The sequence below is a fragment of the Melanerpes formicivorus genome, unplaced genomic scaffold (assembly GCF_026170545.1).
Source record: "Melanerpes formicivorus ecotype bairdi unplaced genomic scaffold, bMelFor1.0.p_v2 SCAF_71, whole genome shotgun sequence".
NCBI classification, from domain to species: Eukaryota; Metazoa; Chordata; class Aves; order Piciformes; family Picidae; genus Melanerpes; species Melanerpes formicivorus.
Window position 1 is genome coordinate 3,148,842 of NW_027142423.1, and position 23,338 is coordinate 3,172,179.

The 23,338-nt window shown below is 42.2% G+C and overlaps 1 protein-coding gene across 12 annotated transcripts in view; it reads left to right on the forward strand.

The window, feature by feature from the left end:
- The first annotated feature begins 883 nt into the window (after window positions 1-883).
- The window catches only part of TRPS1 (transcriptional repressor GATA binding 1), a 211,719-nt gene continuing 189,264 nt past the window's right edge, over window positions 884-23,338 (forward strand). For 3 of the 12 annotated variants that reach the window (XM_068163241.1, XM_068163248.1, XM_068163251.1), the window contains exon 1: window positions 884-996. Coding sequence is in view for 3 of the 12 variants with exons in the window: in XM_068163240.1 (XP_068019341.1) it covers window positions 19,322-19,415 (94 nt within the window). In the remaining 9 variants the exon portion in view is untranslated. The other 9 variants (XM_068163242.1, XM_068163250.1, XM_068163244.1 and 6 more) reach the window with 6 other exon arrangements.

Below are 23,338 nucleotides of genomic sequence, written 5' to 3' on the forward strand. Positions count from 1 at the left end.
CGGAGCAGCTTGGGACTGTTTTGCGATTGGTATCAAAGAGCAGGCAGTAACAGGGAAATTTCGTCCCCAAACCTGGGAAGTGCTTATCTGCCTCAACACTCACAAACTGTGGGGGGGGCAGAAGGGACGAGGGATGACACTAAATCTGCGTTTGTCCAGGCCATCCCCCACGTCTTAAGCAGAGCTCGGGTCTCCCGTGGGAAACTGCTACTGTCGTGCGTGGGTCGCTGCTTTTATTCCCCCCTCTTTTTCCATCTCGCAGGACAGCAGTGGGTCCAAATGACAGCAGAAGGCAGAAGAACCTCCCGCGGGCCACGCTCGGGCTGCGGCTGTGGCCTGCGGGCTATTCCTGCACCAACTTAGACCAAGTCCCCTCGGCCGCCGGGCAACGCGCCCCATCTGCGGCCTCCGCTTGCCGGGCTCGGGCCGCGCGCACCCGTGTCCGTGGCCTGGCGGCGGAGGCCGCGTCGCGGCGGGCGGAGGCGGGCGGCGGGGGGCGGCGCGGGCCGCGCGGCGGGGCCGCCTGCACTGTCTCTTTAAGGGCGCTCCGTCTGGGGTGGCGCTTTCCTCCGCGAAGGCTCCTTTGATATTAATAGTGTTGGTGTCTTGAAACTGACGTAATGCGGGGAGACGGAGGTCCTGACAAGCGATAACAGTCCTGATAACGCGCCGGCCGCCCCGCGCTCCCAGGCCGCCGCCTCGCCGCCGGCGGGGCCGCCGCGCCGTGCCCCGGCCCGCGCCCCCCGCCCCCGCCGCGCCCCCGCCCCCGCCCCACACTGCCCGCCGGCGGCCGGCGGGCCCGTCGCCCCCTCCCCGCCGAGCGGGGCCGAGGGGGGAGGCAGCGGCGCCGCGGCCCCCCGCCCCCCCCCCGCCTCCCCGGCCACCGCCACATAATCCGCGGCCAACTCTGCCGGCAGCAGGAGACGGTTCATGGCTCACGCCGCGGCTCCACCATCTTCCAGGCTGCCGGGGCTGTTGCTGACGGTTAATCAACAGGTAAGGCGCGGGGGGGCGCGGGCGGGGGCGGCCCGGCGGCGGGGAGGGCGCTGGGGCCGGCGGGCCGGGAGGGGGCGGCGCGGCGGGGGGGGTGTGGGGGGGGCGCTGCGCGGGGCGGGGGCACGGCGCTCGCGGCGGCACGGCGTGTGCCCGGGGGGGAGTCAGCCGGGGTGCACCCCCCTCCCCAAAAATACACATTCTCCCGAAAAAACAACAAACAACAAAAACGAGGGTGGGCACATCACAGGGAGTGGGGGGCTGCTCGGATTTCACAGGGCTTTTTTTTTTTTTGGTGCATCCCCCCGCGCCCCCTTTCCGCCCGCCGGTGGGTCAAAGCCATGTGTGATGGCTGGAAATTGGCGACTTCAAAACCGCGGTAGCTCCGCTGGAGTCGGGAGGGTCAAGTTCAGCGGCGGCGGGCAGGGGGAGCAGCCCCCTGGCCCGGAGGCGGGGAGGGGAACCGCGGCGGCGGGCTGGTGCAGCTCAGCCCTCCCCTCCGCGCCTCTCCGCGCCTTATCTCCGCGTCCGCCGATTCCCCGGCACCGGGGCGCTTCGGGAGGAGGGGTAGGGAGACGCGGGGGGTGGAAGTAGAAGACGAGCAAAAAGGGTTTGCATCCGATGAGCTGCAGTCGCACAGTCCTGCTGCTCCTGGCGCTGCTGGAAGTTTTAATGGGGATCATGACAAGCGGGGCACTGAGACACCATCATGAAGAGTAGTAAGTTTGGGGAAAAGTTTTTTTTTGTTGTTGATTTTTGTGGTTGTTTTTTAGTTTTTTTTTCCTCAATTTTTCCCCCCCTTTTTTCCTCCTCCTTGCCCGGGGACACACCAGGAGAGGCCGGGTGCGGAGCTTGTGTTGCGCCGGGAGGGGAGCTCGGGGTCCCTCCCGGTCACACCGGGGCAAAAAGGGACATGGTGCTGGAGACTTTTTCTTTTTTTTTTTTTTTTTTTTACCTTTTTTTTTTTTCTTGTTTGGGGCTTTTCTGTGGTATTTTATTTTTTTTAAATGAGAACGCAGACACGTTAAACTTTTCCCTCTTAAAGGCAAAGCTCTGCGCTATGCTCTGCGTCCGCACGCTCGGCTCTCCCCTGTCTGCCACAACTTTATGGAGCGTCTCACTTTTTTATCTCCTTCCCTCGCCCTCGGGGGCTACTGGTGGGGGGCTGCTGCCCGCCGTAGTTTTCCTCGTGTTTGCCTTTTGGAAGGGAGGACAGAAGGGAGGCGAGGCTGGGATGGAGGGGCAGCGCGGGGGGCAGGCGGGGTGAGCGGCCGTGAGGCCGGGCAGGGTGGGGGGCGGGCAGGGTCGGGCCCTGGGTGATGCCTGCCGCCGCGCTGCGCCGGGACGTGAGCGGCGCCCCGAGAGGGCTTGACATTTAGGGGGCTTTGTTTATTTGCCTCCCTGCTGCAAATCAAGGCGCTCAGACATCCCGGCACTCCTACGCGGTTTCTAGTGGGGCCCGCTACCTTCCTTTATATTGTATCTTTTTCTCATAATCGGTTGTGTATTCTGTCTGCAAATGGCAAACTTCTTAAGTGCACTGACTGAGCTGTGGGACGAAGTGATGAGTTGGAGAGACGCCTCTCCTCCATCCCTCCTTCCTCTACCAGTGCCGAGTACCTTGTCTGGCAGGACTTGGGCCAAGGGCACCTCAGCACACTCGGGGAACCAAGACGACAAATTTCCTCCCAGGGGAAAAGATTTTCTAGTAAAAAAAGAGTAAGCTATTATGCGGACCACGCTGCCTTCGCTGCCTTTACAGCATGCAGCGCATTTTGATTGTTGATGGAAGCAAACAATAATTTCCTACTCTTCAGGTTTTATATGATCAGGTTCAGTAAGACGTTCAAGGAACCATCAAAGTCCTTTGCCATTCAGGCAGTCGTCTTCAGCTACGCAACTGAATCCTATGGATGATGGTGGCATCATGTTACTTTCCTGTTGGTTTTAGGAAAAGTTGAACATTAGAGAAGACTGCCAGAGTTAAAAATGCAAGGGGCAGCAAAGGAAAGTGGTGGTGAGAGCCAGTTCCTGACGTGGACAAAATGAGAATAAAAGTTACAGTAGTCTTCTGAACTGCAGTTTGTATGCCTCGTGTTCACAATATGTGTGTTAGGTTAGACAGCTCTCAGATATTCCATCAGAGTGACATTTTATAAAAAGCCTCCAAAAGAGTGAGGAATTATATATTTTTTTTTTAAAGTACTCTGGGTCCATGAGTAAATACAGGGTTTGTTTGAGAACATCAACTGTTTCCTGTAAATTGTGATGCTGACAAGACTGTCTGGAAATGATATCAACATTTTGAAAGATTTTTTTTCTCGTCTTTTTTAACCACTGAATGAAAGTCTGTTAGTAACGTGGTAAAACCCAACAAGTGGAACCTTTCTCTATGCGGGGCGGGGGGGGGGGGGGGGGGAGTCTTTCTTTTTCACTCTTGAAACCTGTTTGAGGTTTGCCACATAGAATCAATAATGCTGGAGTTCAGCAGGGCATCAGTACCTGTATACAAGTTAAACCTCAGACTATTTGTGACAACAGAAGTCTGCTTCACCTTTTTAAAACCAAGAGAGATTAGGTATGAGTAGACAGTTCCTAATCTGCCTTGTTCTGTCTGATTATCGTGATTTTTGTTGGGGCTTTTTTTTTGTTTACATAAAACAACTTCTCGGTTTGAAACGTTGCATATACATAGTCACAACACAGTAAGTAAGGGGCAAAGTTGCATCAGCTTTTAAGTTTGCATGTTTTGCCTGTGATCCTCTAGAACAAACTCTAAATAACACAATCTTTGCTTGTGAGAGTATGACTTTATTTTCTCCTTTACTTCATAGAACTGTTAATAAAGGAAAAAAAAATGTAAATGACAACTTCAGAGATCTAAGACTTCTTTGGGCATCAAACATGATGCAGCCATGTTATCCTCTTATATTTTAAATTAATTTTCAGCATAATTTATATGGTAGCTTTGTGGGTTGCCTCATGTTTATCGGTGATCAAGTGAATTCAGTATTATTTTCAGAATCTCTAGCAAGATTATTTTTCTATTGTGTGTATTGTTTGTAGCAAACTTTCATAAATACACACTATGATCATGCATGTTCTGGCTGGATGTAAAGAATATTACTGTTCACATATCTTGATTGTGCATTAATAACAGCATAGGGCTGGTTCCTGTGTGAATGTCTGTGAGATGCAGTGGTTGCCCGTTAAATGTCAATATTTCAGTCATACTATATTTTAATGCCAGTTGACACATAAGTTTTTGTATTTTCAAAGCACTGTGCAAACAATGACTAATTACTTTCTGTTCATGTGAATTACCTCTTCTAGCACTTATCAGGCAGTTGCTTTGAAACAAAACTATTTTACATTACAGTGTGAAAGAGTTAAATTAGCAAAGATGTTCAGGAAAAACCCAAAATTTTAATTGCAAACAGGCAACTTTGGGTATGTATTTAAATTTTTCTTTTAATGTGGAACTTTACTTATGAGTATGGGGGGGGGGAAGCTTATGTGCATGAGTATGTATGTCTCTTACAAACTCTTGACAATAATTGAATAATAATCTTAATGGAAACATTCTCAGATCTTAACTGCAGTCACACTGGCAGTATAGCTTTAATAAAGGTTTGTGGGTAACGCCAAATGTAACATTGTAAGAAAGTTTATGGCTAAATATTTTTGAAAGCGACAGGCTGGGAATCTGACAACCTTTTTTGTTAGGCAAAAAGCAAAGTGGAAATAAATTGCATTTTTAATACAGTTTCAGTTAAAACAAACCGCCACCTGGTAGTAAAAGTATTGGCCTTGAACAGAAATATATTCTGATGAAGGTATTCTAACTGGTCTGTAAAATGAAGCCATTCATTCAGTAAACTGACAGCTTTCCAGTTGGTGTTTGCCCTTGCTTAATTTAGTTTCCTCAGCACAACTAGTGAGGTAGTCTGGGTCTGTTTTTGGCAGTCCTGGACGACTGTAAACGCAGGCATTTTTGTCCCAAATACTACATCTCATGAGTTAAAAAGCAATGGGCTAAAAAGAATAGCAGGCAGGTATGAGGCAAAAGAAAAAAAGAAGTTGTTACTTTTTTTGTTCCTGAAACTTTCTAAAGTTCTTTCTTAGTAAGAAAACAATTGTATTTTCAAATACTGATGATTAATACTATAACCAGCATAGTCTGCAGCCATCTATTGTATAAATACGATTGCCTGTTGACCTTTGGATACATTAATTACAGCATATCTGGTCTAGGTTCTACTATTTTTGTCTGTCCAGAAGATAAATAAAAGTGCCCTTTCCAGTCCTCCTGGAGAAGAACAAGAACTTTTTTTCTTAATTCTGTCATGAATTAGGGAGCTCTGTCTCCTAACTTGTGCCAATGAAGTTCTCTTTTGACTTTAAATAGATAAGCCTGCATCCAGAGAGAGACAGTATTTGATTACTTTTAAGACTATTTTTGCTTCCTTTTCTATGGTATGTGCAAACTTTTTCTTTTTTTTTCTTTTTTTTTTTTTTTGTTTTTGATTGTGTGTTTGCTAATGAAAAGGAAAATGCAGAATGAGCTATAGTAGATTATGTGAAGGATTAAAGCAGAATTACACCATGAAATAGTCAATGTTTACAAAGGCAAGACATGCACCTATATTTTTCAGATTATGCTTGTTATTCACTTCTTGATGTTGTTTTGCACCCAATCAATAAAGGGCCTTCCAGAATGCAGCTCTTTAGCCAGTTGTACACATGCTCAGAACATAAGAAAAGCTGCTGGGGCAGAGGAGCACGGCGGGGCGAGAAGTGGTGGCATATTACTCTGACTTCTTGTCATGCAGTCCAAGGCTCAAAAGAGACATGGAGCACTGGGAGAATAACTACCATGGTCTCTATTTAAGTCCCTGGTGGACATTTTGTCACACCTCAAAAGCATTGCACAACTGAACACCATTCCACTTGATGTGTCGTCCGGAGTCAGAGGAGTTTGATTTGGCGTCACGGGGTTTAGAAGACTGTGATTTAGATGAACTGGCAGAGCTGCGTGTAAGGAACATTGTTTAATAGTCATGTATGTTTTATTCATGTTCTGTGCTACCACTTTCTTATTTTCTAGTACTTTTAAAGTGGATCTTTAATGGTAACGCCACCAAGAGTGGCAGATACGTCTAAAATGTAATAGAAATTGCTAATCTTTACATCAGTAGTTTTACTTTTTGGTGTGTGGTTTTTCTGTTTGTTTTTAATTTTTTTTTGTTTATTACTGTCCTGCTGCATAAACTCAGGAAACTTAGGGCTGCTTATCTCCCTCTGTACATGGATTTAGAAAGGCTATAGAGAAAAAAAAAAAATCTACATACTGCATAGCTGCCATGAGTGGCGTTTTCATAGGACATTCCTACAGAACCCAGTTGGTTCCATCCCGTAAAGTTTGGTGGAACTTTTCCCTACTTGTAGGGATTGCATGCAAGTATAGCAGCTGCAATAGGACTTTTTCTGTGTTGGAAATACTTTTTTTTCTTTAAAAATTGCATGGTTTAGTCCTACTAGTCATTTTTACTTAGCTGCAGTTGATGCATGTCTAATTTCTCAGAAGTCTGCTTTCTTTCTAGGCTAACCTTGACTTCTTCTTCTTTTTTTTTTTTTTTTCCACCTTAAATTTATTTTAAAATATTTAATTTTTAAAATGTTGCTATCCCTTTAAAAACCTGTAATAAATGCTTTACAAGTGGCTAGACACCTTCCCTGGTGGTTTAATTTATACAAGCAGGAAACTTTCTCTCCTTCTTTCTCTCTCTCTTTCTTGTTTTCTTTAAACCAACTGACGTAATGCCAAACTTTGCTTTAAAAGAACAGACAGAAGTAATTGGTAGCTTTTAACTTTTAATAATGTTCTGGATTGGTTTTAGTGGCCAAACTGCCATTTTTTTAACATTCAAGTAAAAACGGGCTTGTGGCCTGAGAAAGAAAGGCCCTGTTGATGCAGTTATTTTTATTCTTGTTTTTCAATCTGTTATTAAAAATCTTTCCTGCTGAGCTCTGCTGGATTTCTCCAATTGCTCTTTGTGATGGCTGGTGCATTTCAGGTTACGGTAACTTAAACTGTTTTCTGATTTTTATTTATTTATTTTTCCCATGGGCATTTTGAGATGATTTGGGGTTTTGTTTGTTTGGGTTTTCTTTTTTTTTTTCCTTTCCCCCCACCCCCTTTTTTTTTTTCCCCTTTGGTTTGATTCCCACCCACTCCTTCTCCTTCACCCAGTATCTGAAGACATACCTTTGGTCGAACTTCAGTGAATATTATTTTCCTAGTATGAGAAAGTTTTACACCTGTTAGTGACATTGATTGGGAAGATACTCACTGCCCATTGCAAAGACAGGAAAGATACTGCTTTGCAGAGCGGCCACTTTCTGTGTGCTCTCCACTCTGTATTTTGAAGCTAAACCAGATCTGTATGTGTTTGTATTAAGCTGACATTAGAAGCAAGAAACCCACCCCCAAAAGATTCTTTAAAAAATTAACTATACCAAAGAAATCCAGTCTACTGTCTCTTCTTTTCTTTCCTAATTTCTATTATTTTGTTTAGAGTTTTCTGCCTCATTTCCTCCAGTTCTCTTTTATGTCTGCTGGGGTTTCGAACACAAGCAAACTTTCTACGGTAAAAGATGGAGGAGTTGGGCAATAGACTTTCTTGACGAAGTTGACGTCAGGACGACTTCATAAGTTGGCAAGTAGGGAAATTATTCAAAGACCAAGTTGGTTTGTGCCAGTTTTCCCTTCCTTTAGGGGAGACACTCCACCCAGTAGGAGGTTACCCCACCCAATGTGGAGAGCTATAATTCAGTGGCAACACTTTAAATGTCAATCCTCCCTAGGGTTTAAACCCCAGACTTGTCTTGCCTCAATCTTTATATTTAATCTGACATTCAATCTGTTGAAGTAACATCTCATCTTCATAAGCACTTTTTGGGCCTGATCCTGCAATTCTTATTCTTGAAAACTACTCATTGACGTCAGGGAGACTTTGAATTCAGTAAAGGCTGCAGGATTGGTCTCTGCAGAGCTGTGTATCTGAACTGTGTGTGTAAGATTGTGTCTGCTTGATGAATATTGTATAATGCATGTTTATAAAGATGAAATTGTAGAATATTTCTTTTGTAGTCTTAAAAATCTGAAGTCCTAGAGTCAATGCTGTAAGCAAGATTTTCTTCAGTTAGTGAAGTGTGCTTTATTTAGTGTTTTCTCAGATTAAAATATGAGTTTCAAAAATTTTAATCTCCAAAGAACTAAGCATTTCTGCCATTTCTCTGTATCATGCTGTAGACCCATTTTTTTTTAATGCTGCTTTTGGCACTTTTTTCATCTCTAATAGAAAGTGAATATCGCAGCCTGTAGCTTAGTGGCCGCAATAACCATTGAGGTACTTGGGTAATACTGAAAAATCCCAAGGAAGAAAGATTGAATTGGCGTATTTCTTAAAGTCTATCTATTACTTCTATAGGTATGCTTTACTTCAGTATATCATATGCAGATCAACTGTGTTTTGCAGATCCCCCATTATGTATATATATGTATTAGTGAGGCTGACAGTGCAGGAAGGAATGTATAATTTGGCATTGTAAATATGTTACAGAAAAAAGCACCGGTCCCTGCATTTTGAGGGAATGCCAATATTTTTAGCTTACTAATATGTCTGAGAAAAAAAGTCTGTAAAAGATGATATTAAAAGTCATCGATGTGCTTATGTTTCTCAGCAAGATTTACTTAAACAATATGCTTCAGTTTTGCCTCAAACCATTTCAAGCCACCTCTGATCCAAGAATGTACCAGTTCTTGGTTCCTGGAAGATTAAGCATGACAGTTTCTATTACATAATGAACAGCAGTATTGTTTGAACAAAGGTAACATATTTTGATTTGTGTACTTTTTTTTTTGGCAGCTGGCACTAGTGTAGGTCTAAAAATGAGTGGTGATCTAACAGTGTAAATATCTGAACGTTCTTGAAGCACACAGTATAGATGTAATGTGTTTAAATCATTGAATCTATCTACCTATATTATATAGAATGTGTATGTATGTGTATATACAAAGCCGTAAATGGTGTGTTCTGCTATCTGTAGCCTTCAAATGTGTATCCTTTGGGTATTCCTGACCTACTTTGCAAAGTCTGCAAGTCAGAAATACATTCTGAAACTTAAAAAATTAAACATACAGCTTGGTGGTTCACAAAAAAAAAAAAAAGGAAAAAAAGAAGAAAAGGCATGGGGGAATTTTTGCTAGTAGTTAATTAAAGAAAGAAAGAAAGAAAGAAAGAAAGATAGCATACTCTGCCTAGACAGATACCTTGCAGACTGCTTTCGGATATCCCAGTGACTTTACTGGGATTATTTTAAAACCCAAATTCTCAACTGATCTTAAAATAAAAAAGGAAAGTTTGAAGTAGATACTGAAGTTAAGTATTTCCTAAAATTCCTGTGTGCACATAGTTAGTTTTTTATGTTTAATGTAAGTTAAATGGGTTAGGATAAAACAATTTTCTTTGGGAGTAGAAGGTTTTCAGTATCTGTAAAGCATGATTCTTTTAACTTTCTCGCATGCTACTCTTCATGCAAATGCTGTAAGTTATGTGGAACATCACTTAAAACTTACTATGTAGATGAAACGTTGCTTCATGAATTCAGTTCATGAAAGAAAGATACCTCCAAGTTCAACTTCCTAATCTGAACACAGTTTGTTTTTTTCTATTTAGTATTCTCTTCTTTTGGGTGTATTAAATCTACTCATCAGTCATTCTGCAGCTGCAGTTAGAGTATAAACCTAAAATGCTCATAATTGCCGAGCCTTCTTCTCCTGCATGCAAAGATACGGACACATACGCGCACACACATGATTAATAAAGTAAACCTTGCCCCAAATACCTGAGGCAAACACTTGTGAAAATAGATTTAGTCTTACCATGTGCCTTGCAGGTAAACAGTATCTGACTCTGATGGAGAAATGGGAGAGGAGAGCTCACGAGTGGAGGCTGCCTGCCCACACTGTCCTGGCACCCAGCTCTGGATGCTCAGGTCTGGGGGCTGTCAGTAAAAATCCCACACTTCATTTCAGCTGTCACAGTGGTAGGAATGAAAGAAACAGTAACTCAGGTCTCCTTTCTACTGTATATACTATTTCTGTATCTTGCTGCAGACATCTGAAATTTAATTAGTCTTCCACATTCTTTAGGAGTTTTCTTTAGAACTAAACTCCTATTTGCATTTTCTGTCTATTACCAATATATAGATACATAAATCTCATGGATTAAATTAATCCTGTAATAGTTGTTTGAGCATAGTGTAGGAATGTAAATAATTTGGTGGCATTGATCTCATATTTCCAGTCTTATGAGGGGCAAGATCCAAAGTTATCAACAGCGTATATCTGAGTCATTCAGTTACAATAAATCTTCTAACAAATACCCACCCTTTGCATACCCAGAGATACTCTGAAAGGCTGTTGAAATTCTGCACACACCTATATCTTATATGTAAGACAGTAAACATGAATAGGAGATCTATCTTCAGCTATCATCAGAGGTAGTATATTAGGCTACAGGAGCAGCAGAGTAGTCCATGGCCAAGTTTTATTGCTACTTGATTGCTGCTATCAGTGTGGTCCTCAAGGTTGTCTTCTCCCTGGAAAAAGTCCTAAGGAATTGTTAATTGACAAGAAATATGGGTTAGGGTTTTGACTCCAGTTCTGCCACAGTTCAGGATACAAAGCATTAAGCACTTCATATATATCAAGTCAGAAATGATTGTGCGTAATCACTTTTATCTGGGTATGACTCTCTCATGTGTGAGGTATGCTCTGCTTGTTGTCTCTGTTGTTCTGCCTGTTTCACCTTTGCACATATTGGTCTCTCTGTGGCTCCTATATGCACATACATACATTCAAAAAATACATGGAAATGGAAGTCCATCTGTGTTACATAATTTTTTTACAAAAACACCAGTGTTTGTATTGTTCTTTCTCTGAGCCCTTAATGAGTTTAAAGAATTTAATGTGACTTAATGAGGGTTTTTATTCTATTTGTGACACAGAGACTAATGAGGGAAAAGTAGAACAAATTGAAAACCAACTTTTACTTGTGGTTGGTTTCATGATGTCATCAAATGCAGGATATTACAACTCCTGGAAAAGTTTACAAATCTAGGCAAGAATCCATTTTGCATCACTGCCCTTCAGTTGTTTATGACATTAAGTTTGCTAGTGAGAAAACAAAGTTTCACATAACTTGGTATTTTCTTTTCTTTTTTTTTTCAAACGTTTGGGCTAGTTTGATTTTTGTGAAAGCAGATCTATCCTGCCTTGCCTGGCAACCTGGCAGAAACTTAGATATGACTAAAGACTAATTAAACCCATATGATTATGGCCCCCATCTCCCCCTGTACTTTCAAGGGACAAAACTTCTGTGTCATCTAAAGTCTGATCTTCCTCAGGAGACTCTCTAGTTACGCTACAGCTTACTGAGAGGCAACTGTGGTTTTGGGGGATCTGTGTTACGCGTTCTTACAGTTTGCTGGTTTACAGAAGTTTCCCCGCTCGGGACACAGTAATGACAGTCTGTAAGGCTTCATCTTGCACCACTCAGGATGGGCAAACAACTGTGTAAAGCTGCTGTGCAGTAGGACCATAGTTTGGTCTCTTCGTCTTTAAAAGTGATTCTTTTGGTTTTAAATTAATTCACTTCCCAAATGGGAATGAAAATCAAATGTAGGTTTAGGTAGTGCACCTGCTTCTGAGAGCTGCTGCTTTTCTCTGGCTTCACAGCCATGCTTTCTCACGTTCCTCATCAACTAGTCTCTGAAAGGCTTGTAAAAATAGCAGTGGAGTAGTTGCAGCACCAATATTATGGGTCTATCCATGTAAGCAGGCTGTAATGCCCTCACAAAGTTGTATGCCATTCCATGGGCATCAGGATATTTTTGACAGGCCAAGGGAAGCGGTGACTTTCTTCATCCACGGAATGTGCTTTTGATGTTGCCAAACTCCCCAAAATTGCAACACATTAAATAAAGTGCTTTTCTAGACCATCTGGTTTATTATTATTATTTATTTTTTTTTAGCCATTGTTGGCATGTTAAACAATATGTCAGATAAATTGCACAGTGGTGCGATTTCTTAGGTCTATGTAAAAACCTGGCTCTTCTGTTGTTGCTCAGCATATCATGTCTGTACTGTGATGGATCTTACTGCTTTGCATTTTATTTTTTTACAATTAGTTGTTTGTTTCATGTTGACTGCAGTATGAGACAGTTCAAATTAATAAGCATTTGAATTGAAAATAGGACCACTTTTAACCAACTTTCTTGGGCATTATCATGCAAACAGAAAAAGACAAAGTAGCTTGGTTGGTTTTATGTATATATATGCGTGTTTATGGTTTACTTTTTTACTTAATGAAGGTTTTCATAATTTGGTAGTTTGGCAAACATGATAATGTTCTGAAAATATTTCTCACAGATGGCAGGTCGGAGTGGATAGCTTTTAGGTAGACAGTTTTGTTAACAAAAAACCCAGAATCTAGAACTGAAAAACTGTTTTCTGGAGTTTTAAAACCATTGGAAAGTAAGGTTTATTAGACTGTAAATACCCGAGTGGTGCAAATTTGGTTTGGTGTTCATGGCAATCTCAGTTTAACTTTCCTTAGAGATTTGCTGTGGTACTGCATTATCTAAGGAACATTTAAAATGGGCTGCCCTAACTTTTTTTTCTTCCTTCGGTTCCTCAATTTTTATTTGTGCATAAGAAAACTTTTACTAACAAAGGTGACCTAGCAGCTCTGTTGAACTTTTTACTGCATTTTACCATAATGAGACAAAATTAAGAATCTGAAAAGCTGGCAGTTTTAAAGCTTTTTCATTTAGATAGTGGAGTGTGACAGTGACTAGATGTCAATGGGAGGGAGTTTAAAAAGTAGTCACAGGAGAAAGAAAAAGCATCTGTGGAATTTATTTTACTGGGTGAAAGGAGAGTTACGGTTAAGCAAGCTTTACCTTCTTGGGTTTTCAGAATTTATTGCCCAAAATACATGTGCCTGGATAGAAAAGAGAACTAGGGTATTGTAAAATCCACTATGACATGAAGTGCTTTTACTGCATATGAATACAATTTATTTATTTTTTCTCTCCAGCAAACTTCCTTTCCCTTGTCAGAAGGAATTTCAGACAAGACCTTACCAGAGTAATGCTGCCATAAACCCTGCACTCCTCAGCTGTAGCTTCACGCAGCTCAATATGGTCTGTGGTAGTTTTCACTGAGCTACTGTGCTGCTTTCAGTCAGGAATGGGACTGCGTTGTCCTGTTTTGCAGAAAAAGTGTGTTTTATTATAAAATGCACTGTATGAAAGAAGGAAGGGCAAGAAGGAGAGCAGAGAGAGCCCTCTGATATATGAGCTGAGATTATAGCTGTTGTAATGTAGGATACTACAGAAAAATCACGTTGGGACCAAAGTTCCCATGGATTACCATGCGATATTTATTACCATTTTCCTGTGTTTTCCCTGGTTAGGATCTAATCCTTCAGTGTCTGAAGCTGCATGGATTAAAGAATTTGTCCATTCCGAGAGGAAAACCTTGCCAGCTATGGGATTTCGCTATTTCAGTACCTGCATTTATTTTTTCCCTCTCTAAAATTTCCAAGAGCGAGGGGATTGAAAGAGGAAGGCAGAGGTGGGGGATAGGTAAACTGAGGAAATAGCAAGGGCACGTATCTGCTCAGTAAACAGTATTTACTGATTACTGTTTACTGTCAAGCAGATTACTGCAGTTGTATTTCTGTGAAGCAAGCCGCATGCAGCCAGTGCAAAGGAATGAAGCAAAGTCCTGTGCAATTCTGAGGTGACTAAAAGATGTGCTTGTGACATACTTCTAGCAAAAGCCATTTTTGGTTGCCTGGTGTCCTCCCCAAACGCTATAATTTTGCGAGTGACACATGTTTTTATGAGCAGTCATCAAAATGCTCATAGGCATCTTGTTTGAAAGAAGAATGTGCTTGAATTAAATATTTGCAGTGAGAGAAGGACATAGTTTTGTTCTTTCAATTTGTTCTTCAGCTTCTTGCCCTTTTTCACTTGGATAGTTACTCACTTTTGGAGTTTCTTTAAGAGATGATAATGTATATGCTTTTGCATTCCTTACTGGAGGCATCTTCCATTTGCTTCCTTGGGAGAGGTGGTCTGAACGAGAGCTGCTGCCTGCTTTTCCCTTGATATGGAGAGGATGTGGTTAGTATAGAGGTCTCCTCTTCCTCAAAACTCTCTTACTGTGAAGAGCGCTTTGCTTCTTGGGGAAGAGATGTTCAATGTGATTTTCACTCAGGTTTTAGGGAGCAGTATGAACTGTCTCCTTAGAGCTGGCAGTGAGGAAAAGGAATAGACTCCAGGCACATCTCACCTCTGTTTTAGAGGGAGTAAGATATAAAAAGCCTCTGCTGATCTTGCCTGGTAATTCTTTGGTTATCATCTTCTCATGATGGAATACAGACATAGAAAAAACACAGAAGTTAATGTTTACTTTTTGGATACTTTATCGTCAAGCAAAGAGAACTGACAGTTTCATGGTTAAGTGCCTAAAGTTGTTTTTGGCTTTGCAGTTGTTGAATTAATCACTGCAAAGCTAACTAATTGTGTACCTTTTAAAGCTTCCCCTCACCTTTTAATGAAAGAAAGATATTTTGCTCTTGCTGACTTCGGAGTCGGGTTATCCCATTAACTGCTAGAAGCAAGCTCTTCAGCTTTTACTTTCTTGAGTTATCTCAGGAATCATTCTTCTGTTATATGGTGAATTTACTTACTGAACCAGGTATTTATGGCTGTCAATGCTTATGCTGTAGAATGGGTAAAGGCACTTTTAAAAATTGCATAGAAAACTCCCGACTCCTTAGTTCTGAGTTTGTAGATGTTGCTACTGCTGCTGTTCGATTTGTGAGATACTGTCTTGGTGTCTTACTATTCCGTAGCCAGAATGTAGAGTTTCAAGGGAATTATTTGTTTCTTGGACCCTTTTTTTTGCCTCCATAAATGTTAGACATGGACAAAATTACAAGAATCTCATCTTTAGAGTGCTGTGCATCAGGGTTGATAAACTGCAGGGTAGTTGCTCCCTGGTTTTAAAGACAAAAATGTCCTTGCGAAGAATAACTTTCTTTCTGGCAGCATTTTCATAGAATTTTATTATGGCAAAGACAGAATCAAAGGATGAATGAACAAAGTTGGGATTTTTGCCACTATTTTTTTTTAATTTCTGAGGCTGTGTAAGCTTCCCCCCCCCAAAAAAAAAATTAATGTAGAATGCAGTGTTTCCCACAAGAGCACCCTCAGTGGTTTAGCATAATGAAAATGCATTTTGATTCAGACACTAGCACATTTCTTAAGGCTTTGAAAGCAGTAATCCAACAGGTCTATAAAGCTGTAACGATAAATGCAATGATTTTTTTGTATCTAGTGTTGTTAAAATACATGATTTATTTTAGTGTGTGTTCACAATAATGTTACTCATTTGAGATACCCAGCTTATTCTGCATTTTAAATACAAGTCTCTTGGCTTCTTGTTTTTTTCTTTTCTTTTTTTTTTTTTTAAAGTCAGTCACCACATTTCAGCTTGTAAACAAAGGTTCACTTCAAGAACTTTCTATAATTTAAAAAAATCTCTAATTGCAGTTGGAAATTTTGTGTATATATAACTAAAATAACAAGTCTGTGTATTGTATGGGAGAGGCTCTAGTGATACTATTTATCTTAAGGTCCACATTATTGGAAGGCAGGACTAATGACAGTGAGTCATGCACACTGTATATTAATGTAGCCCACTTTCAGCACTATATAAATAGTATTGTAAATACACACCTGCAAAGTGTCTGCAGTTACATGGTCATTGCACAGAGTCCCTCTGTGCTCCCCTAAGTACATATCTCTGCGCGTATCACATCTTGCTAACCAAGGGAGCATACTGCAGCTGCTGTTCCTCTCGAGGAGGTGTCTATAAAATGAACACTGCAAAACCAAAATTTTGGGATGACTTTATGCAGAACACATGGTTCTACTGTTAACTCAATCTTTTAATATCCACCTGGTCCTTTTCCCTGTGTGGGGCTAGCGGCACAAGATGAGCCGAGTGTTGATCTGAAATGTAGGCAGGTCCTCTTGAGTAGGGCAGAAGACAAGGTGTGTCTTAATTCAGCAGGAGTTTTCTTGGTTTTCCCAAAAGGGGAGGTAGTGAAGGGCTAGTCAGAAGAAAAAAAAACAAACTTTTTTTTTTTTCCTGTTGAAAATCTGAAAACATTGGGACTACAGTAGCAGCAGGTTCTCTAATTCTAAACCACTGCAGTAAATAACAAGGCCCTTGACCTAAACATGCTTCCTAAACTTTTCCTTTATTTCAGCAGGCAGCCATGCCAACACTGTCAGTTCCCCTGTTGTGTTTGCATACACATATCCAGGGTAGCCCAAAATATAAATACATGCTGCTGGGTGCCCTCAGTAGCTGAGGCTCTTCCCTGGGCAGCTCCTTGGAGCCCATTCAAGTCCATGGTAGAAATTCTGTGCTGCTTGTGGGGCCTGATCCTTCTATGGGGCTAGAGAGATACCTGCTTAGGGAAGACCAACACATCTCAAGGCAAGCTTTGCAGAGTTGTCTCTTTGCCTAAGCAGTGTCTGCCCCTCCACGGTGGCTGTACAGTGTCCTCTCAGCAAAGAGCCTTTGAGCCTGGCTGGCTCTCATCCCAGAGATGCTCCTTTGGGTTTACTAGTGGAAGTTGCCACATGCCCAATAGTGTGGCTGGGAGCTGGATGCTCAGGTGCCCACTGGATCTGAAATGAGGGGGCATGTGCTGGATGTGGTGCCCGTTATACCCTCTGCAAATGGGTGCAGTTGGACCCTGCTTTTGGACTGCTGCTGCTGACTCTGTCATGTCCCTGGGGACTGAAGGGAGCCCCTGTCTAGCACCTAGAACGGTGGAAAACAGGAGAGATCTCCTTTTTAAAAGCAGTTGTGTGTTTTTCTTTTTCTCACCCCTATTCTTTATTCATAAACTTAATGCAGTTCCACAATTCCCAGACATGTAAAGCTGCAGGGCTTTTTTTGTTTTGTTTAAATCTTTCTGAACCAGCCAAATTTTTGGGGTTGGCACGAGGTGCAGCCAGTACCCATGGCCTTCCAGGGCTTGCTTGGTCTAGAAGTCTGCAGATGTTTTCTGCTGGATCTGGCTCTTAATGAACAAAAAAGATTTTTGGCGTGCTTAGTTATTTATTTATTTTCAAGGGTAAAATGTGGTTTAAAATGCTGATAATTATGTTTCAGGTGAACTACTTAAACTTTATGTGTCTGTATGAGAAAATGGATGCTTATCAATGAAAAAAATAATAATTCTGTGTACGTAAAGCATTCATACTTAAAGTGATCCTTTTTTCCCCCTCTTGTTCTTAATGAAAAGAAGGTTTGAAGACATTTATTTATTTATTTATTTAGTTAGTTAGTTAGTTTTTTATTTATTTAGTTTTTATTTATTTTAAAGTTACATATAATTTTGCATCAGAGTTGTTAAAGATGGCCCATTGTGATCCTCTGGTGACAATACAAGGGTTTTTCAAAACCCTTTTACGTTACCCATTCTCACTGCTCCTCTCTTTGCAACATACACACAGTAACTGAAGAAAGGAAAAAGGAAAATACTTCAGGAGGGATCCGCCCACAGGTGTGCACAGGTCAAGCACATACTTCTCATTCAGAATGATTATTTTTCTTTTTCCAGCCGTCAGGTAGTGCTTCTCACCGTCAAAACTTAGCTTACGCTTTCAGAGGGAATACTTATCACAAAGCTGCAGTGCATTTTAATCAAGGTTCCCAGCGTATTTTACAAGGAGTAATTGCCTCTTAAGGACAGGATGAAGTATTATACCCATTGTACTCGCTGGTGAGCCAAGGCAAAGGGAATCTAAATAGCTGGGGTGTTAAAGTGAGCCAGTGGCAAAACTGTGAACGCAGCTTTGGTGCCTTCACTCCTGGTGCTGTCAGGATGCCTCCTCCTCTTCCACGTATCAGTTTCCCTCTCTTTTTCTTGAATCACAATTTTTCAGACATTGACTTTTTTCCTGACCATACTATAAGGCAAATGCTGCACTGCTCTAACGTTAAGGTAAATCTGTGTGTGAATGTGCTCCTGATTTACATCTTTGTGAAGTGTGAGGGCCTGTGTGGTGAGACTTCCATTTAATTATGGACCTTCTGTTTTGCTGCTGCCCTCTGTGGCTCCAGTATGCCATTGGATCACCCCCAAACCAGCTCTTCTTGTGTTTGTTGCTGATGTATCGCCACACTGTGACAAAGAATTCCTTTTCCAGCAGTTCGCCCACTAAATTATTCCCCAGCATGATACATGCTCTATCTTGTATTTAATTATCTTGTAATTATCAAAGCAGTAATGAAGTTGTGTGTAAGAAATGTATCGATCAATAAAAACAACTCAAAACTATGAAGGAGCTCTGACAGGCCAGGTCAGTTTCCATTTTTCTGAAAAGCTTTTGACTTCTTTTTCTAAATAAGGTCATAAAAAAGGATTTAAAGTTCTTACTGCTTATTCCTAACTGATGATGATCACGCATACATTCTCAGTGCTTTGTGAGAGGCAGTGTAAGTGCTAATGAAAGTTTGTATTGGAGTGGCCCCTAAGAATATGATCATTGTTACAAATTTATTAACACCATGAAAGATTTCCTGTCCTGAAAAGTCTGCCAGCAAACGTCATAATCCTGAGGGGGCAGAGCCATGTAGTAGGTCTGACTGAGCCCCTTTGACAATTATATCATTTATTTAACTGTCTATCTTTAGACGTTGGGAGGCTAAACTTTGGTTTCAGAGGCATGCTGAAACTCTTGCGCCGCATACACAGCAAGGGCAGTGGAATACCAGAGTGCTCGTTTGGGCTTTAACTACTAAATAACGTGGTTGCACATGACACAACAAGAACAGAGGTATAATCCTGCCCTGTGAAGCAGGTCACATGTTTCAGGTTCTCTCTGTAATGCATGCAAAGTAGCTGCTTAAATCATTATGAGTTTGTAAATCATCTTCTTCATAAACAATACCATCAAGGTACAGTCAGGCAACATGTCTCTTGTGGGTTGACGGGAACTGGAATTTCTTTCAGACACTGAGGAGGTACGTCAATGCATGTGAAGCAGATTCATCTGTTGCTGCAATGTTTTGGATTTCTAAGATGATTATTGCAAAGGCCATCTTCTTCACACTGAAGTGCAGCGAAAGGAGGAGGATGTGAATGAGGCAAATGCAGGCTATATGATCCAAGGCTTCCATGAAAATTTTGCTTCTTTTTTCTCTGGCTTTGTAAGTCATGCAGCAGATAACCCATTTATTCCTCTGCAGAAGTTTAGTAAGTATTGAGAGCTTCTGTTCTCTGTTGTGCATTTGGGGAGGAAAAGATTTGTTGAGCAGTGTTAGACTCGTATCTTCCGGTTTAGCCATCGTTTCATGATCCTGGCTTTTCTTCCATCTCTAACACTCTCATATGCTTTCTGTGACTCCTGAGTAGCACTCCACACCTTTAATGCAGTCCTCAAAGCTGACTAGTTTAGTGGTGAGTGAAACTGAAAGCGAGACCTAATCCTGTTACCTTGCTGTACTTCTGGATAATGTATAAATATCTGCTGTTATATTTATTCTTTAGTTATTATTGTTGAAGTTTGTGCCTTTTTTGGGGGTGGGGGTGAGGGGGGGTGGGGAGTGGTAGGTGCACTATATGGTCACCTTCCCACCACCAAATGTTGTATTTTGAATCATTTTAAGTAGCAGTTTGGGATGTCTTTATTACAGTGAATCATGTTTTTAATATCTACTTTAAACATACGTGATTTCATCCTAAGGCAGTGGAAGGAAGAAGCCCTCTCTCATTTACTGTCATGTAATGCCTCTGCAGTGTGTAAAGTGCCCTTGGCTTATAAATACAGACCTTCTGTGAAAAATGCCTTTCCCTCCAACATAGGATAATTTTACTTAAAAAGTGAAAGCAGAGGTGGTTAATCCATAAATGCAGTATATTCTCCTTTTGCTCAGTGATATTCGCTCTGAGTTACAATTATCCAACATAAATTTTAGAAGAAATACCGGTGAGATGGCACTGGTAGATGGATGGGATATAACTAAAGATGCTGGCAGCAGCTATCTGGTGCTTAAGTGCTGCTGAAATAATCAGCATTCCTACTTCCTATAGCTGTGCTCGCGTCCTTTAGTGGTGGGAAGAAAAACACAACCAGCACTCATCAGCGTTCAGCACATGTGGAAACAAAGCTAAAAGAGCAGGGGCATCCCCAATGCATTGGCAATTTGCTAAGCGCCTGAGGGCTGCATCTCATTTGCATTAAAAATGCGTAGATTGCTCCTGTCTTTATCTTGGTTACGGAGTGGAGGCAAGAGGGCCCAATATGGCTTGTTTTACCTGGATCCCAGTGGCTCGGGGCTGGCTGGAGCGCCTCCTGACTAGAGACGCTGGTTGCCCCGGGGGCTGTGCGCTGCCCGGGCGCAGCTGCCTGGCTGCTCGCCGCTGTTCTCGCCGCCGGCCCGGCAGCAGCGGTGGGCCAGGGTGCCCGGCTGCCGGCCTCGTCCTGCCCAGCCCAGGCACCTCCGGACCTCCCGAGCGTGGCAGGGTTACAGTACCCAGCTCTGATAGTTAACGTCCTTTTTAGAACCTAGGTGGGCCTGTCTGAAACGCTCCTCGGCGGTGCGAGGACGATGCCCGCACCCCACGCTGTGGGCTCAGCAGAGGGCTGCGTGAATCAGTGCCCTGCACAGAAACGCCTTTGTGGTTTATTTTTTTTAAAGCAGTTTAATAATGCAAGTCAAATAAAGGAAAAAAAAAAAAACAACACACCGAACACCTCCCCCCAGCTTGTGCCTTTTCAATAGAGATAACTTATCTCTTATAAAAGTCTACATAAGTGTAAGTAATTGCCTGCACTTGGCTCTGGTACAGTGGAAAAGCTGTGATCAGCAAACTCGTGTTGTACTGTGCATGTAAAGGGAAGTTATCGGATGATATGGGGACGTGTCGGCGTCAATGGCCGTACTTCTGTCTCCTCTGCCTCACTGAAACCTCTAGGACTTCGAAGGCTTAACAGTGCCTTGGGAAGGGGCAGGGGTATACTTCGTTGACTTTGAGTGAAGAAAGTTTTGCTGGGCTCGTCCTCAAAAGAGGGCGGGGGGAGGGGGCGTGAAGAAAAACAAAAATGCCAGCCCAGCTGCACTTCTCTATCAGTTCGGCTTCCTTTGTTCAGCGTTTACGTTTTGGGTCCGTGTCGTGGATGAGCATCACCGACAAGCGCCGGCCGCGGGGCGCGGCGCAGGCTCCCGGGGGCTCTGCCCGCTGCTGAGGCAGCGAACCGGAGAGCGGGGGGGAGGTTCGCCTGCCAGCCCGCGCCTCCGCACCCCTCCGCGGCGCATTTGGCGAGAGCTGAAAGGAGTCTGTGTGTGTGTCTGTCTGCCTGTCTGTCCGTGCAGGGGGCGCAGGGCTGCGGGTCACGTTCGCAGTCGCATGAGGCTTTACGCCGCGTCGCTGCCGCTCTCGCGTGTGTCCGGGTGCCAGCGCTGGCTGCCTTATCGCAGGAAGTGTTGCGGAAAGCAGTTGCTCCCGCTCGCTGCCCGCTTCCCAGAGAGCGGTGATTAACGACTCTTCCCCCCACTCTGTCACTCAAGTGCTGGGCAGAAAACAGCAGTCGCGGCTGTCCCACTCCAGCGTCAGGACAAGCCTGCCCCTCTCTCTCTTTTCCTAAGTAAACTTAGATGAAGCCCTTTTAGAGGAAGCCCCCTTAGATGAAGACTTTTTTTTTTTTTTGTGGGTTCCCCCCCTTTCTCATAGCCTTTACTTCTGAACGCCTACATAGATACATGCACATACATATATGAAACATGATTTTTTTTAATATATATTGCAAATGTATTTGTATAGTTCTATAAACCCACAAAATTCTGTCCCAACGGTGGTAAGCCTGACCTGAAGAAAGCAGCGTTTTTGCTGTTCATAGGCTGGTCCTCTTTAGGATGCCTCTGAAAGTCACTTTCTTGACCTTGCTTTATGGGTACTTCATTATAATGAGGATGTAAGTCTGGTCAGTTTGTGAAAAAACAACAACAAACATAAACACCCCCCAACAACTTAGATTGAGAGGGAGATACTAGGGTAAAGGATACTTCTTCTATACAATCATCTTGGAATTGTCTCACAAATTTCATGAAAAAAATCCTGTCTCAGATTGGTAATTTTCACTTATACTGTTAAATACTCAGAATGGAGGTCTTAAAATAGTTGAGGGCTATGGTACTGTGTAGTATCTCAGTATATAGAATGAGTATTCCAAGAAGCCCAGAGACTAGCATTCCCTTTGGAAACCTTTAATATATTTGTTTCCAAATTGTGGTCTGTAGACACATATAATCATGGTATGATACTGATCTGCAGTATCATATCATCTATTTAAGGGGTTTAATTAAAAGTTTGATGTGAAGTCTGCATAGTGGTTCTCTGTTATGTTTGAAGTTTGACAGTGGTCCATATTCCAAAAATTTAGGAACGTTTATTCAGGAGAATTATGGTCATAGATCATTACATTTTGCTTTCATTTCATCCTGTGATTTTTTTCTCTTTCCTTTCAAACATGATTAAAACAAATGGAAAAGGAAATATTTGAAGTGATCTGCAAAGTTACTTGATTTTTATAAACTTAGGTGGTGTGATATGCTGGATGTGCCAAACTGCAGACAGACTTTCAGCTTGTAAATTGACTACACTTTTTTGTTCTGGTTTAAGCCCATTGAGACTTCTGCCAGTTAGGTTTTTCTCTTCTGTGATCATCATACATAATAGTCTGATGTTGCAGATACTTGCAGGAGCAAAGCGAAACTGGTAGCATCATGTATGCGGTTTAATTTTTAATGTACAGCATATTAAAGCATATTTTCTATCCCAAAAGATATTATGTGAAACTGCTGCAGTCTATATTAAAACAGTTGCTGGACTCCTAATCTAATATGAATAACAAAGGTACATAGTAATTAATGCTTAAGAAAAAAGATTTCTTTGTAAAAATAGAAAAAAAACCCCTACATTTAAACAAGGTTGAAGTACTTACCTTTTGAAATGAAGAACTTCAGATTTTCCTTTGTGTTAGGTCTAAGTCTACACAGCTTGATGTACTGTTTGATTGTGTTTATTTACCTATTTGCTGCCAAAGTTTTAAGTAAAGTCACACCACAGTCCTGGTAGAAATGGCTAGCTAAACACCTGGAACCAATTTGTGGAAGTGA